The 18,171-nt window shown below is 42.4% G+C and overlaps 1 protein-coding gene across 4 annotated transcripts in view; it reads right to left on the bottom strand.

Annotated features, from left to right (window-relative positions):
• Positions 1–292: 292 nt before the first annotated feature.
• Positions 293–18,171, bottom strand: part of oxr1a (oxidation resistance 1a) — a 151,558-nt gene continuing 133,679 nt past the window's right edge. For 3 of the 4 annotated variants that reach the window (XM_010740084.3, XM_019256538.2, XM_010740085.3), the window contains 9 exons: positions 15,739–16,397; positions 12,729–12,894; positions 9,752–9,917; positions 6,177–6,257; positions 4,741–4,866; positions 2,837–2,989; positions 2,594–2,689; positions 1,495–1,568; positions 293–1,408 (listed from right to left, as the gene is read on the bottom strand). In XM_010740084.3, the coding sequence (XP_010738386.3) occupies positions 1,273–1,408; positions 1,495–1,568; positions 2,594–2,689; positions 2,837–2,989; positions 4,741–4,866; positions 6,177–6,257; positions 9,752–9,917; positions 12,729–12,894; positions 15,739–16,397 (1,657 nt within the window). In that variant the 3' untranslated portion in view covers positions 293–1,272. The remainder of the gene's footprint in view (positions 1,409–1,494; positions 1,569–2,593; positions 2,690–2,836; positions 2,990–4,740; positions 4,867–6,176; positions 6,258–9,751; positions 9,918–12,728; positions 12,895–15,738; positions 16,398–18,171) is intronic. The other variant, XM_019256540.2, reaches the window with a different exon arrangement.

The following is an 18,171-nucleotide window of genomic DNA, read 5'->3' as shown; positions in this document are numbered from 1 at the left end:
GATCAGTGTCACATTTAACAGCAAAATATATATGATTATATAAATCCATATATAATCATATATACCAATATATAATTGTCATATATGCATGTAAAACAGTTAACCACGTCTCAGGCTTTTCAAATAATACCCAGAAAAGCAATTTGTGTATCAAGACGTAAAAGCTTTACAAGTTTCTCTCTTGAAAGAGCGCCAGGCGGCGGCAAAAGTGCCACGACCTGCGGGTATTTGAGGTCACAGGACAGTTATTTGCATATTCCACAAATCTATTGCAACACGTTACTGTCTACAAACAGTACAGCCAGCGTCCCGCGAGGGGAGCTGGTGTTAGCTGGACTCACACGTACACCCACTGAACAGAACATTACGACGATGGGTGATCTGATTATAGCTATGTGCTTTCAGATGGTGTGCTATGACAGTGAACAACAGGAGGACTACAATACACAATACTCTATAGTTTAGCCTCAGAAGACAACCCAAAACTGTACTGTAAAAAGACTGACTCCCTCCCTCCCCACAGCAAACATCCTCTCTTGTCTGAGTTAAGTGTCATCGTATCCTGCTGCTGATGAGTTTCGTATAATCAGAGTTTAACCACAAATCACAACGTTTTATTTTGACACTCCACCACCACCAAGAGTAATGGAATGTGTTCAGCTTTTGTCTCGTTTATTTCCCTCTAACTGGGTCTCTCTCCGTCAAGGCTGACAGCACAGTGAGTAACATCCTAACGCATGAACAAAGTTCTAGGGGGGCGGGGGTCTGAGAGGGTACCAGGGGGTCTCCTCGAGGTTCTGTATAGTTCAGATACATAATCTGGACCGGTAGGGCAGTTTTCTCTTCTCACAGCAGTCCCAAACCTCAGCCGCCATCATCTTCACCACCTCCCGGGTTGAGAGGAGCTCTGATGGTCCTTTCCTCCTCAAAGCCTTGTTGGTCTCTTCCCCCTTGCCTCCCTTCTCCTCACACCCCTGATTATATCCTCATCCTACCAATATTTCCACTGCTTTAACACACTCCCCTTACTCTGCAAAGACGCTGCACAAGGCTGTAACAAGATACACACAAAGGTAATTTTTCACAAAGAAAAAGAAGCTCCGTAATAACTGCAGTAGTAACGCACAACAAGCATCCGATAGCTGGCTTCCGGCCTGGGGAGCCCTGGTGATGTGCAGTTAGGTTTGGGACGTTGCCATTGTTCTAAAGGGAGGAGGACTCCTCTGTTTGCCCTCTGTAGGACTTGTTTTTTCCCTGTGGTGCACTGTTTCATTATTCAAAAGCCCAGATCTCTATGTCCTGCACATAGAAATCCTCCTTTTTTGAGAGCATGGGGTTCCCAAATGTTTTACAGGAGTGACTCCTGCCGTGGTAGAGATCTCCGTCCAGCCACAGGCCAAACTCACCACTGAAGGAAAAGAGAAGAACAAGTTTGAAGCGACAGTCTTAGGAAACAGCATCACAGGCTCACATGAAACAAACGCTCGGCCTCACCTTCCTCCACCAAAAGCTAAGGAGTCCATATCTCCTTTGATGAAGAACATGTTGTCACCTGTCCATTTGTACACCTGTTAGAGACACAATAGAGCATATATTAGAAGGTATTGCATGACATATTCAATATTGACATAATCCAATTTTCTCTGTCCAGTAGTCTTTATCCTGATGAGAACAGAACACTCGCATGTTTACCTCCGCGGCAGGATCCAGAATTATTGTCTGATAATTCAGTTACAGCTATTAGACGAGAGCCGAGGGAAATATCTCATCACCGGAAACACAACTGGCAGAATGCTCTGTGATGCGCTGGTATACTGTGCAAGGCATATCAATCAGGTCTTTGACAGACAGTTCTTAATTGAATTTAAAGTTGTTGCGGTTTGAGAAAAATGAGACGATCTCTGTGAAAATGGGCGCAGTCGATTAGTTCGGTGTCTGTGTGCTGAATCCATGAAGCGTAGAGAGCGCAGTGTTACACAACACTAAATGTCACTGAGTTGTGAGGCATCAGGAAACTTTTCAGAGGAAATAAATAAATAAATAAACTCATTGTTCGCTACGTCAGAACTTTTCTAATGCGAAGCATCAGAATACACAGAACGTGGATAATGAGAAAAAACAGTCCTATATAGCTGAGGAGAGCTGCAGGTTGTGTTATAATACTGTGTGTTTGTCACTACAAGCGACACCTTTCCCATCACACGGTCATGTAATCCATTGTTCATATAAAAATATGAGGGATGCACAATAAATCTGCATTAATATCTATTTTTTCACGTCGGTCCGATGAGTAAAACTGGGCCGATATTAACAACCAATGTTTATATCTGTCTAGTTGCTGTTTGTGTATGTGTCGGGAGAGGGAGGGGGATTTGGCCATGCGGTATTTGTTTTGGCATGTGACAGTGTCAGTGTTTATTTTTTAAACATATCAATATCGGTTATCAGCCATAACAGTAATATTAATATCTGAGATCGGTATCGGCCAAAATGTTCACATCAGTTCATTCTGCTACATTATATTAACAAAACGGCAAAATGTCAAACTTGAAAAAGATTTGAATTCTTACATAAAGTGAGGAAGCTAGTGTACCTCAAACTCTGGATTGAAGGTGAAGAGGAAGGTCTCTCCTGTGCCGTAAAAGCCATCGCTGACTTTAAAGGGCTCAGATGCCAACGCACCAAACACCTGGAGAAACAAACGAAAACACCTCACTACTGTACAGCTGGGACACAACTCTAATATCGATAGGAGTATTATTAAAAAATAATTAGCGCTATGACTCAGCTCCAGCATATTACAGTGCACTGCAGCGATGCTGAATTCGCAGCTCACCTGGCCGTCGCTGTCCTTAATAACCATGAGCACCGGGGTGTCCTGGCCCTGCATGGCTCTGTACAGCGTCTTAATGCTCATGCCATGCTTTGATGTGCCAAAAACCAGCGTCCATGGGTACCCAATAGTCCGTGGTGGGAGATTCTTGGCAAGCTGTGTGTGTATGGGGAGGAGGGTAATGAAGAAAAAGGACGGATGGAGGAGGGGAAAAAAAAAGAGAAAGGAAATGAAACACAGAAAGGCCACAGCCACCAATGCTCAATTACATCTGCAGTGACCTTTTAACACCGCCTGGCGTTTAAAGAAGAGTAACAGGGCTCCGAATACAGAGCCGTCTCAAGAGAAAGAGAGGTCCAGCACTCCCTGAGAGAGCCTGGTGCCCCGCTGCTGACAGACTGAAGGATTAACAGTGGCTGCGGTGCATGGGGAGATAAAGTCGACAAAGGCGCTGGAGGAGCAGTGCAGTGTATGCTTCATGTTAATGGACAGATAAAACAGACACTGACTAAAACATGGAATTAAAGTGACAACTTTTTTACAGTACGCTGCACAGTTTCTCCTCTGGAACAAAGGCTATTAAATGTTCTGTTTGCTCTCCGATAATTCATCAGTCCCTTTGCTCTTTTCTTGTTGGTTCAGCACATCCTCCTGTGGTGGAGCTGAAGCGGTTGTGTAATCAGCGGGTTGGAAATGAGGCAGCGAGAAAACGAGCCCCGGCTCGGCTCACCTCTGCTCTGCTGTGAGGCGGGCTGAGCTCCGAGCTCCGTCCTCAGGGTGATTAAAGGAAGCCACATATTGGCAATCTATTGGTCAATGTGTCAACTGGGACTCATTTGGAGACGTGTGTGTGCGTGCGTGTGTGTGTGTGTGTGTGTGTGTGCGTGCGTGTGTGTACTAAGCTGCAATGCCTGCAAGGCATGTACCACGCTTCAAACAACATACAAGGTTGTTGACTCTCCTTGTGCTTATTTGTGAGACTTTACTCGGGTGTTGTCTCACTGACGATCCATACTGAAAGAAATTATTCAGCCAAAAATAAATCAAAGCGTTCCTCACATGTTCTCTGCTGTAATCCTGAATCATACATACAGTATAAGCGGTCACTTCTCTCTGATTCCTCTACATGCCTACATAAATACTATTCTTCCTGCTACATATGTGTAATTGTTATTACAGCAGTGAATACATTTATTCCTCAAGTACACTGTTGACACATAATTCTGGAAGGGAGCTCCAGGAATGGATGACTTGATTTGTTTTCACGTGCACCAAATTTGAAAGTGAAATGACCCGCAAGTCCGCAGTTTTTGCATGTTAACCTTCAAACCAACCGCATGACACCACCCAGACTCTATTTGAGACTGAATATATGTGTTTGATCGATAAGTCTGGTATACTTATATATATAATAAAAAAAATATATATAATACAATAAATAAAATAACCTCATTTAAAGACCAAAACTAATTATGCATTAGTCCATCTGTCACAGCTTTCTAACTTTCCGTCTGAGCCTCCTGATTCATACCCAAACGCAATATCCTAAAACAACTGGGCACTGTAGTTATTTAATCAAACGTTCAACGTTCAAACTGGAGTAAATTACTTTATTTTGGCTTTTGTCTGGGACTATTTTCAGAAGTGGATTAAATGCAGCAGAAAGTATCTACGACGTAAAAATGGTGCGCGTAGGACTGAGTCCAAGACACAGCTACAGTGTGTCTAGAGTAGGAAGATAGATCAGGACTTGTTAGCAGAATCAATTCATTGTTGGTTTTAGTCTCTTCGTGGGATTTGCTGAGCATAACATACAGTACGGCATCTCCAACCTTATCCTTTAAAGTTGGATAAACATTTCGACCTACGCAGGCTGCATCAGAACAGGTGTGTACCACAGTCTGTACCTTCTCTATCTGGTCGGCCTCCAGGAGATCGCTGGCTTCTCTGAGGTTGGGTTTGAATGTCTCTGGCTCCAGCTCTGTCTTGATGGAGGCGCCATGCTTGGAGTTCACCTCTTCCTTGGTAGTGATCTACAAGTCCAGATAAAAGTCAGATATGCGCACACACAAGAACAGGGAGTAGTTTAACTTCCATAAAGCAGTGATACTGGGTGGGTTCAATTACAGCTACTGTCAACAATCTATTCTCTTTTGCATCACATCAGCCTACTGACATGATCCCTACTAAAGTGGTAACTACAAACAAGCTGTAAACTGCCAAAGATTATTTTTACACTGAGTGAGATTGTAAAAATGTCACTACAGCTCTACAGAGCATTAAAGATTTAACTGAACAGCTCTAGGCTAAAGGCCGGGAAGACAAGGTTTAACAAGATGAAGCTAGCCTTTAGCGTAGCCCAACCTGAGCAACTAAAGCTCCCATTTTAAAATCCAATCCAAAATTTAAACGCAGCGTTTTCTACCGACACACTGATAATCCAACAATTTGATGATGACAGCTGAATATCTTCCTGCCACTCTCCAAAGCCAGATGACTAGGATTGGTTTGGCAGGACTCGGAGAGAGCAGTCAGAGACACTGTCTGGGAGAGGAGAATGCAAAGTGAATAGGAAATCGACCCAATGAATAATTTGCGCTTCACTGTTTGACATTTTCTTTGACCAATGGACTGTTTGGGTTATTTATCTTTCTCGATAACAGAGGCTGATTGTGGAGCGCTTCACCACTGGTGGCTGGGATGCTCTCATGTTTCAGTTCTCATTCAAATAGGGCCTACGTGCATTGTCCTCAGAAAACATCATTCACCCCGTCAGGGGAGTCTTACTTCAACCCTCTGACAAACACACGTCTCTTTGTCCTTCAATACTCCTGCTCAGTCCCTCAAGCAGGTCACATTCTTTCCAATCTGCTCAATTGGGCATCAAAGACAACGTTTATATTTCCAACACAGACACACCTTTCTTTGTGGCTTGTATAGAAGCTACATAGCCAGCACACAGCTCGCAATGACTGCCTTATAACCAGACTAATCTTGTGGGCTGAGCTAACAACATGTCTGAGGAGGAAGGCCTGTCACATGGAGATAAGGCTGCGGTCACGTGAAAACCGCATCACACCAAACAAGCTAAACAAGTTTCAGTAATTGATAAAAAAAAAAAAAAAGAAGAAAAATGTATCTTGTATAACAATATGTCAGTATATTTTGCGAGCCCAAACACTCAACCCATGAGTCTTATGTAAAGCAATAGGAGCGTGTGAATTTGAGGTTAGAGTGCGACATCAGCAGCAGCTAAAGCCTGCAGTGTGGAGCCTATGGGAGACCATGTTGTTGCGGACAGCAGCAGGGAGGGGAGGGGGGCGGACAGGGCTGGTCAGGGCACCTGGAGTCGTTTGCAGAGCGAGCGCAGATCTTCACTGTTTAGCGCATCAATCCGACGGTGGTACTCCGTCAGAGACACTACCTGGTAGTACAAAGACAGGAACAAGTGGAAAAATAAAACTCTGCCAGATCGATCACTGGCCATGGAAAGGAAAGGGTGAGTTTCGGAAGGTATTAAGTGGTACGATTCCAGCAAACTTAACACTGCTCTGGTAGAGGTAGAAACAAAAGGCAGAAGGCCACTGTTGACAGAGTTTAGAGTTTACTCTGGGTAAAAGAGAAGTGGATCGAGCATTTCAAAGCACTCAGTCATTTTGCATGTTTGTGTAATAGGTTTAATATCACCACCACTAGGTCAGTTGAACGAAAAAGTTAAGATAGACTGAAGGATAGAGCCGCTAACCTTTCCATCCATCAAACCCTAAAACTCATTTTAGGGAGCGAAAAAGCTGCAAATCAACAAGATTTTAATGTTGGAACACTCAACAAGAAGTATCTCCGGTTCCACTGATGCAACAACACTTGCCAAATCCACAAGCATTAACCCACTCTCTGTTTGTCAGAAGCAACAACTACAGCCCAGACAAACCAAAACAATGACCTACTAAGCATGGCTGCATTCCAACAAAGTTACACCCCACGCTGAGCGCTCGCTCCGCTGAGAGCTGCTGCCTCTGCTCAGCCACTGAATGAACGTTGGCGTTTAATAGTCCACCGTGTCTCTGCACAGGAAAGATATTTAAAGCCTCGTCCACGAGATAAACAAACCGAGCCATCAATACGATACTTGCACACACAGACAGATGAACTGTTCCAGGTCTACTTTTCACTGAACAATACACACTCCGAGCACAGACGTCATAAGATGACTTTAATCACTTCTGATCTTTCACTCGCCTTGTTACTGTAGGTGTAAATTACTTTTTTTGGGTAACAAGCTTCCTCTTTACAGCTGTCAATAATGTAGCAGGGTAAACTACAGCCCTCATAAAATATACATCTGTGCCTCACTTCACCTCCAGCTGAAGGCACTTTAGTGAATTTAAGGGAGGCTAGCAGCGTGCTTGCCCGCTGCACACTTTACAGTGTGAACCAAATGCCTCTTAACCCGAGAGATCAATGTCATGGAAAAGGTCAGCATGTGCCCTTTGGTTTGGATGTGACCAGTGAATTAAATAATGTGTCATCAGCACAAGTGGCTCATTAAAAAACACTTAAACTACAAATCAAACATGATCCGGCAAACCTCAAGAATATCTGTCCATGTTTAGGATGTAAGAAACTGAATGAATGGGGAAAAAAAACAAAACAACAACACTAGAAACTTTCAGGGAGCCACACACACATCCTAACACACGGTGCAGAGAGGACAGACGACATAGGAGAGCACAGTCCTGACTGACAAACAGTGGTCACATAGTGGCTACTTTGTTTACCGTCAGTCACTGAAGTGGACCGGACCGGCTAAAGTGGCTAGCAGGCTAGTTAGCGTCGCTAGCGAGCTAGCATGGCTTGCTAACAACAACAACAATAACAACAACAACAACAACAACAGTAGCAACAACAGAACATACACAAACACACATCGCCGGAGTCTAAAAACACGAAGTGGGCACGGGTTACATACAGCGGTGTACTTCGGGGTCAGCCGTTTCTCTTGGTCTTTCACCCTCCTAGAAAACATGTCTTGCTTTCAGGGCGAGGTTGAAGCTGGAAAGTCACATTACAGATTGTTTAAGTTCTCCCCGCGTAGCCCCGAGACAAGCGGAGGGAGTTGGTATGAAGCTGGCAGCCTGCTCGACTAAAATAGAAACATTTTTTTTTTCCAATGGGGTCTCTACGCCGAATGATTTGTGTGACACAGCTGAAATCCAATAACAATACGGGACAGGAGGGAAGCCGGCTCCCTATTGGTTTAAAGGAAAAAAAGGATCCCGTCCCATAACCGGCAGGACTTAAAGACACAGTAACCCCCTACCCCATGAGGCATCGTCCCTATGGCAGGGGTCTCCAACCTTTTTCAGCCTAAGGACCCTTTGGACGAGAGACAAACAGAACAGGGACCCCCACATGTAATTATTATTTCTTTTTAAATATGTCACATTTTAAGCTTGGTTTATAATAACTTTTATATTTACTTTTACCTTTTATTTCACCTTATTAACCTATTTAATATGCTGGGGTATTAGCCTATATGTGTTTAGAATTGATAAAAAAGTTGCATAATTTTTGTTGGTTATTAAGAGCTGTACCCCCTGCTGTACCTCTGCTGACCGCCCTAGGAGTCACGGACCCCTGGTTGAACACCTCTGCTCTATAGATTTTGATAGGTTTACAAAAAAAAAACGAAAAAAGGTGTTCACATCAAATTCTATCAAATTAAACAATAGAAATATGTACTTAAATTAACTTTATAAGTCAGTTTTGTCACTATTTTGCTAAAAAACAAACAAACTAAACCTCTATTGGTTAAAAAAACCTCTGTTAGTAAAGCACATCTATCTTGTTCCTAAAAGCTCCATGCCAAAAAAAAGCTGTTACTTGAAATTCATGTATGGTTAACAGGAAAAACTGAAGCAGCAGGTTCCTATTTACTTATTCAAATGTAATGGATCATGTAGCCTCTGTTTGCCAGATGTCGAGGGACAAACAAATCAGTCCACTTTGTTTCCTGCATCATTCATTTACATTAAAATTTAAATCCAGGCCAATGCTTCCATCGTATCAATTTCTTCATGCAATGAATGCATCCTTTTCATTATCCACACAGGGTTGTGGACAATCTCATTTGTCCAAAACCCTTCCATGCTGTACACGGTCCAGCAATGTGCACCAACAGTGCTGAAAATCTCTCTCCTAGACTTGCATCTACATTCTGTAAAAGTGCATTCAAGACACTTTGAGAGGTTTGTCTGACTTTTAGTTTGACGATAAAGGAAGACAGCTTGAACCCACATCAGTGCCACCTGAGTTTACATTCTCTGCATAATGTAGAGCAACTCAAAATGGTGTTAGCCTTGTGCCATTCAGCAAAATAAGTTGCCAAATGCCGACCAGCACTAGTGACAGTCACACAACATGTGATGAAACTACAAATACACCGACTGAGTAAACGATTACACAAACATGCAAAACACTTTGGTTGGAAGCTCAGAGAAGCGCATTTCCAAGCAAAGCAAGTGTGGTCACAAGTTACATAACTTACATGTGATAAAAAGTTCACACAAAATAAATTACTATCAAATTAAGAAATAAAGAGCAGTACACAGAAGTGCAAAATACAGAAGCATAATACAGAACTAAGGGTTGACAACTACACAATATTTCATGATAAAAACCAAGATCAGCACAATATGTTTGCACTATGCATTGCATAATGAAAGCAAATCAACACAATTGTTTAAATGTGATTTAACATATAACAATAAACTTAAATATACACCACGTCAAAATTTGGTTTCATAGGTTATGGATTAAACCATAGTGGAGAACTATACTTAATCCATGTCTGTGAGACAACACAACAGGTGCACTTTGAGCAAAGTAAAGGAACCATTTTAGCTGTATGGACCTTACCTCCCACTCCTTCACATTGAGGTCAGTGATGGGCTCGTCCTCAGCTGTTTCTGACACCTCATTCTTCTTGACAACCATAAACCCAGGCTCCTGTCCCATCCCCCTGACCCCCTCACCGTACATGTCCGGACTCCACTGCATGAAAAACACGTACAGGTGGTCTGACCTAGAGGAAGAAACACATGAGGTATTTGGTATTTGGTGTTTGGTTTCTAAATGAGAAAGAATCATCATCTGAGATGTATCATTCACTGCCCTATAAAATACCAAGGTCAGTATAAAAACCTCAACGTAAAATCCAACAATGATAACAACGATGACATTTTGTGACTTTGACTCGATTAAAAATCTGATTAAACTCTCAAAGATTTGAATAATGACTCAATATTTGTCTATATATATGTTAAATAATACTCAAACAGCTCTAATGGCTGTCAAGGAGGTATGTCAACATCTACAGGCAGACACTGAACGAGCCTCTTGAACCTCGTCTCTTCTCTGCTAATACAGTGGAAATGTTTTGAAGGATCTACTGACAGAAATGGAATATAACATTCATTTTGAAGTATTTTGTCATTATTGTATACTCAGTTGAAAGTAAGAATTGGCACATTTTCGCCATCTTAGAATGAACGAGTCTTCTTCCATGGAGTCTGCCATATTTCTACAGTGGCCCAGCACAAAACACGCACTGGCTCTAGCGAGTGCTATTCAGTTGGCTGCAATCTGCAACAGCTAGATGCACCTGCTAACTGGTTTGCCTGTTTCACACTGTTCTTATCTGTTATCAAGTATTTTGTTAGACAAGCCATCGCTTTGTGCTAAAGTGTAGGTACATTTCAACCAATAGAGTCTTAGAATATACATAGGGGTAGTTTGGGCAGTGCAACAAGTTCGTGGGGGGTTGTATTTTTTTGGTCAGAGAGTCCAATATTCACTCTTTTTGCTCCAATTTGGTCTCTACCAACTTTTGAGTAAGGATCTTTAGCTTCTAAATGCTCCACTATGACCAGGTAGTTGCAGACTTTGTCCAAGTTTCTGCACACAAAACCAAAACAATTAGCTGAAAGATGCTAAAGCAGGTTCAGGTGATCATTTTCTCCAAGTTTGTCATTTACAGTGGCAGGAACTTACAAAGGAAATGTGCATCTAACTCTGCATATAACTCTCCTGTAGCTTATGGTCACATTGTGACTTTAATTTTGCCCCTCCCCCTCTCCTGCTGATCACTCATGTAACAGAAGAGGAAGCCTTTACATGTCAAACAGTTATTATATGATATGACATGCAGAACTCATAAAAAAAGTTACAAACAAATACAAAGTACAGTTTGCGTTGCACGCTGCTATGGCACGGTCGATATGAAAGAGCTGTGGAAGACTCAGCAGGTTGAGCTGTATTCAGAGTCATGGTTGTGTATGGCTCATTCAATAGCCTCCCTTTCTTCCCACACCATTGCCAGGACACTTAAAGACACATCATGCGGGTCGCCTCCCATCTAGGTCAAGCTACAGAGACTCTTGCAGTGTCTAAAGAAACTACAAGCTGCTGTGTTGTCAGTTCGAACAGCTTATGATCACTCCTCCCACACACCTTGGCCTGCGTGCAGTGCCAAGAAAGACAAGTTAAAAATAATGAGTAGTAACATGTATGAGCTCTGCCTTTAATACTAGCTTTGAACCTGCCATGTCCCTGGGCTATCGTCCCCAAGAGCTGTGCGGATCACAGCAAACTTGTTTTCCAGGTAGGAAATGTTGTAGCTAAGCAACCTGTGGATGAACAAAACAATGCTTTAACAAGCAAGACATCTGAAGTCCATGAATAATTAAGTCAGGAGGATTTCAGTGTCTTTACTGCACTCAGGCACTCAACACAACATAACCAAGCAGCATTTATGTGCCACAACTAAGTAAAATGCCTGCTTGTCTGATTCAAATGTGATTAGCAGTCTGACAGAGCACCGTGTGTGTTGTTACAGTGAAGTGACGACACAAGTACTGAAAACAGGAGAGGGGCTGTGAAACTCGGATGGTCGAATAAATGATAAGACACCACATCAAAGGATTTCCATTTTTGTCCTGTCATCTGCTAGTCTGTAAAATGATACAACAGACAAAGTAAAGCCACTGTGCTGGAGATGGAGACCAATAACTTTGGTGTGTCCAATCAATTTCAGATTTGGCTCAAATGAATGGCTTTTTTTCAAGAAAAGCATCTTATTAAATTAAGCTATTGCAGCAATTGGGATTCATTCTCCACATTAACATATTACACAACTTGCATGGAAGCACATATTTTCTCGTAAAGTGTCTTCCAGTGTGAAGAGCTCTAATGTAATTACGACTACTGCTGACTTGGCAACTGTACATCCAGATGGAGCGATCCAACTTGGAAGCACACATAAACAAGCTAAGGCTATTTTCAGTTGATACCAAACATTAAATATTTCGGCGCAGGTCAGGAAATGTTGAACATGTTTGTGGGTGAAACGCATTCGGAGGATACAAAACTAAGAAGAGCAAGCTTTGGAAAGACCATGCAGATCCTTGCTGTGGCATAGGCTGTGTGTGTGTGATTGTATGTGCCCTAATGTAGGAATAGAAGTGTGTGTGTGTGTGTGTGTTTCCCTGCAGAGTAAATGAATAATAAATCATTTTGCTGTCTGGCAGAGACAGCACAGGGAGATGGGCAGAGAGAGCCACAGAGGGAGTCAGACCTGACAAAGGATGCATATTTGATTGGTTTCAAATATTAACAGGACTGGAGGTGAGGTAGCTCAGCTGAGGATGGTGGTGTGTTAGGGACGGGTTAGGAATGCATGAGGTCAAATCCATGCAGCAAAGTGCAGGGCTATAAGTGGACTAATCAGACTCTTTAACAGAGGCTGCTATATCATGTGCTTTGCTCTAAAAATGATTTGCTTGTATTTAAATGCGTCCTTCCCAAAGGTGATGGGAGGTGTAGCAGAGGTACTGACCTCTCCTGCGGCACAGCAAACCAGTACTCGTGCTTCTTGCCCTGCTGGGCATACTGCTGCATGGAGGCGCTGGCATTGGAAAGGAACGTCTTCTTCATGGGTTTCCCCACCCGCAGACACAGAAACTTGTGAGAGCGGTGCTTCCGCCTCTCTGCGGACCCTGTACCTGGAAGACGAAATAATTATATATAAGTTATATAATATAGTTATACAAGTATAAAATGTATTATGGCTTAACAACTATAATAAACAGCACAAAGTGCTTCAAAGGAACATTGTGGCATTTTTAGGAATTTGCCTAAGACTGTTTCTACCATCGTTACTTGTATGCTAAATATGAAGCTGAAGCTAGTTAGCTTAGCATAGCATAGCATAGCATAGCATAGCATAGCATAGCATAGCATAGCATAATGAATAGGAATAAGGGAAGCAAACAGCTAGCCTGGCTCCAGCTTTTACACTTTAGTCTTTGAAAGGTTCAAACTAATGAGATATAATGTGTTAATTACACCTTACAGGTGTCTTAAATTTTGTTAGATATGGAGAGGACTGGTTCCCAATTTTCCAGTCTTCATGCTAAGCTAAGCTAAGATGGCTTCATATCAACATACATACAGAGATGTAAATCTTCTCACCTTACTCACAAAAAAGCCAAAATGTTAAACAGTCTGTTTAATAATCTTCTAATAGTCACATAAAAACAAAATACATTTTCTTGATTAACTATGTATTCTCTCTCTAATAACCTGCTTTATTTATGTGACCTAGTTTTCTGTCTTCTGTTTACCGGCTACTTCAGCTGGCATTAGTCATTTTGTGGCAGAAACACAACAGAAGTAAATAGAGTAGCACACTATAATTGATAGTGGCACTGAGTCTTCTGCTCATGGTACACTATCAATTGCTTATTATAAGGTCACTGTCCCTGAAGGAAGCTGAAAGAGTGATCTCATTCTAACAATATGTGCCAGTGACATTACACTAGCACATATTATCAGCTCCTGGTTATGCAGCTAAACATAACTAGCATCAATGACAAGCAAAATAATATTAATCTGCTTCGACAATACGACACAGTGGGACAAACTCAATTTTCAAAATGCATTAATTCTGTGTTAATGCAGCTTGTTTTTTGAAGTTGCGGCTGTTACTTGTGTGGGCTGTGCTAATGTGCACGGAATAATGGGCAGCCCTGCTGAGATCCCAATGAATTAGAACTGCTTTTGCAGCCCGGATCTCTGTGTGACAATAATTGCCAGGGAGAAAATGGTAAATTTCTCTCCCACTGACTTGGTCTTTTGGGGAAAGAGATCTTTTTGGAATCGCAACTACAAATCCAACTAGAGTGCGTTATGTGGACACAAGTGAGTCAGTGAGTGTGACAGACTGAGGGCACTCAAGTCAGATAAGCCCAAAACTGTGCCAACCAGATACTGATTAATGGACACTGCCATGGTTTTCAATGTTTTAGCGTATTAACTACTAATTGCATAGTATTTGCTAGCCATTTTCTATTTCACATCTGTTTTTTTTAGTAAGTACCTAACTTCCAGGCAGCCACTACTTCACTTCATTTATTGCAGTACACTGAACATCATCTTACTGGAGATAGGTAATCCATCACAGTGAACATTCTGCTACCTACACAGAGTTATGTTATCACTGTGCGGTGATACAGAGAGAATGGGCTGTTTTAAAACTACTCGATGGTGCGTTTAGGGATAATGTAATTTAAAAGTATGCTACTATATTTTTGTTGTAACTTATAATGTCAGGAAATCAAACCTGGAAGAATGATAGGATACTGGCCTATGGTTTTTTTTGCATGTTTCTGTTGAGCAGCCGGGCATGTAATGCAAATTAAAGGCCACATTTTGTGTCACCGTAATAGATAAGCTACCAACTGATTTTCATACTGTAATGAAATGAATGGAAACCAACCGGCTGCCAGGATGGAAACACATCAATTCTTAAGCTATTTTTATCTGAACATGTTGGAAAATAACATTAAGTGCTCTATAAGAAATCTGTAGTAGAATATAGAAACTATCCGTTGCACTCAACAGCATAAGTTCACCAATGCATGATTCATAGCAATAAAGAAGCCTCTAGCCTCCGGCGGGTTTGGGGTCCTGGAAAAAAATCTTTTCATGTGTGAATTAGTGCACAACAGTGTTATTAAGGGGGCATGTGAGGATTGCTGGAAGATATAAGGCTCTCAGTTATGGAATTGGCTACTTGATGGAAAGACAGACATTCATTAACCGCTCACATGAGCCTGGGAAAACTTGAGGCATTTCTTTCTTCTTCTTTTAGGTGTACAATTTATTTGGAATTTCTGCAAATAAATTGGTGTCTTGTTGCATTTTTGATGAAAAGCAGTGCGTTGGAATACAGTGTGACGTGTCAAATGTTTGACATGACCTGAAATTAAGACTACCTACCCGTAGCAGACAGGTTAAAACTTCTGAAACCACTGCACGGCATTTTTTCTAAATCCACATGAAAGCAGAGCCTCAGACAGATGTCAAACATAAATAACACCTATCTGAATGCTGCCTCAGAGGGCATTTTGATGTTGGGTTTCATCGTCACTGTGTTCCCCCTGTGGGTGCGGGGTGAGTTTGTGGCATTGTGGTGTTTGATAGGCTTTAGCTTATCGCCCAGAGGAGTGGCCCAGACCACCAGAGCCAGAGATCAAAGAGCTGCGTAAAGCCCTGTAAAACCTGACTAGCTCCGCAAAGCTGATAACAACAGAGAGGCTGCCATTTCCCTTCGTCTTTATAATACAATTACTGGCACCATGGCGGAGTGGAAACGTAAAGGTTATCAGGAACCAACATGAGAGAAGTGATTCTGAAGCAGCCACAGAGACAAACTCACTTTGATAGTCTTCAGAGGAATATGGATGTAGGGTTGCAGTTAAAAGACAACACAAGGCCAGATTCATCTTCTAAGATTTCCTGTTTTCAAAAGTTACGTGTTTCAAACTGTTACTAAGTGTGTTTACCCTCTGCAGAGTTCTGCGTGCCGTCCTTTTGCGTCTGCTCTACATTCTCCTTGCCCTGTTGCATAGTGTCCGTTTTGGGGATGTCTGTCCCCTCATTGGCATCCCCCTGTGGACTGGTTGAGATGGAGGTGGTGCCTGTGGCACCAGGGGTGACAGAGCTTTGGGACCCAGGACGAGAGGTGCTGCTGCTGGGACCCTGGGCCTGGCTAGTGCTGCTGCTGGTGGTAGTGGGTGTGCTTGGTGGCTTCTCTACACTGTGCTGCTTGGATCCCATGGGGGACTGGCTATCATTTTCTGTGGCAGTGTCTGGTGGATTGTCCTCTGCTTTAGCCGCAGTGGGCTCTTCCGGCTGGCTGACTGAGCCGCGGGCACTGCCTGGGGTCTCAGAGCCAGCACCAGTGGGCTCCACCTGGGTGACGGTTTGCACAGACTCTGTGGAAGCGCCAGAGGACTTGTCCAAGCGGAGGTCCTCACTAGACGCTTGTTCTTCCTCCCGGATGGGGGACAGCTCCGACTCAGTGAAGACGTCTTCAGAGACGGAGCCCTCGGTGCTGCGTGGAGCCGTGCTGCTGCTGTCGTTGGCCCCTGGCTCCCTCAAACGCTGCTCTGGGTCTTTCTGCTGGGAAGGATGTCTCTCAGATTGAAGAGGCTCCAGATCACTGGAAACATAAAAAAGCAGCGATAAGACACATGCAACTTAAGCATTACATTTATTAATAAATTCAAATAACCAAAAGCGTGCACTGCTCCAAGGTCCTCAGGGAAAGGTGGGTCTTTTTAAGCGTCTAATGAGAGGTTCATGAATGAAGCTTTTAATGTCTGTTGTCACATTTAATGACATAATGTCATAACCTTAAAAAAAATACATTTTCAGTTTAAATTTGTTTTTTGTGAAGTAATGGCAGACTGAGTAGGATTTCTGGCTGCTATAGATACACAATTCAAAGTTGGAGAAAGAGAGAGAAATCTAGAGAGTGAATGGAAAGGGGGAGCAGCATTTAAAGGAGTGAATCGATAGAAATAAAAAGACATTTTCTGACTCTTTCACGCTGGCTACGTTCTAAAGCACAAATACAGTCAACACAGCTAAACCTCCGCAAAACCCTAGGAGAAGGACCCATTTGAAGCCTTCATCAGAGTCCTGACCTCACATTGTGCACCTACAGCCCTGCAGAATATCCTTCTCAGAAATGCCCCCCACGCATCTGTCATTTCATCAGATCTGCAGAATTTCAGGTGCACCCCTGCAACCAATGAAAATGTTTAGTCTCACCCCGGAGCCCTGAATACAGCATGTAGCATGTAGGTCAGTTTAGTTGTTATGGTTACGGTTACACAGCCTGGGAAGACAACAGTGTGATGTCCTCTGTGTCTCTGGAGAAGCGGTCTAAAGTTTGAGGAAATAACCTTGATGTCAGCGCGGGATTGAGACTTCATATCTTACAGAAAAGCCTTTGTTCCTGGAGGCCACAGAGTTTAAAAGATGTGGGTGTTTATGAGGCATCGAAGGTCTAATAAAGACACTTGCTAGTTGTATTATGGGAAATGTAGGATCCAGCCTTTGCAGCCTAAATAGGGACTAAAATGATGATATCTCTGTGTCTGCTGCTTCAATTTTCATTTTTTGATTTTTTTTATCTTTCTCTTGTGAGATCCCCACGCCTTTCCTTGTTAATTGTAGTGGGCTGATTTTGCAGTACGAGTCAAATTTTTTTGGGGGTATTTTAATAACAAATCAAATAAATGCAAGTCAATTATATCAGACACATTGAAACAACTTAATAATGCTGGCACACAATATTGCTGCATCTGCTCCCGTTCAGCTTGTTGTTGTTTAACAAATGGCCAAAAGAAGTTAAACAGATAAAGGAGAGATGATCATTTTGCACAACTTACAGATTTTTCTAGAAGACAGATGTTACTACGTGAGTGCTGAACTAATGAATGTAGAGGGTTGTAGCCTATAAATGTCTTTAGATGAAAAAACAAAACAAAACAAACACACACAGATGTCCTGATCTCGTCAGCACAGAATTATGTTTCTGGTTTTGATTTATCAATACGAGCATATCTGTGACTATGAACACTTGTGATTCAAGTTCAGCAAACCAATTTTGCAAGACAGAAATTGAAACAAGAAGAAAACTGAAACCAGTTAGCTGGTGGTCAGATGAACTCTTTTTAAAAGGAACCACCTTTTACTCTTTGCTGTCACTCTTGTGGCATGGAAAATCACTCATGCTGAGGCAGCTGCACAGGCTCTGACCACAGAGCAATAATCCTAACTTTACGGAAATGGAGCACAAGTGCAGGCATGAAAAACACCAGCACGGACAGAACTGATGTCCCATATACACAAATATTAACATTTAACCTTAACTTTGCTTATATGTTTATGCCAGTACCCAATTCGAGAGAGAGAGAGAGAGAGAG

This window comes from Larimichthys crocea, chromosome XIII (assembly GCF_000972845.2).
Source record: "Larimichthys crocea isolate SSNF chromosome XIII, L_crocea_2.0, whole genome shotgun sequence".
Classification (NCBI taxonomy): domain Eukaryota; kingdom Metazoa; phylum Chordata; class Actinopteri; family Sciaenidae; genus Larimichthys; species Larimichthys crocea.
This window is presented reverse-complemented; position numbering and strand designations above follow the sequence as displayed.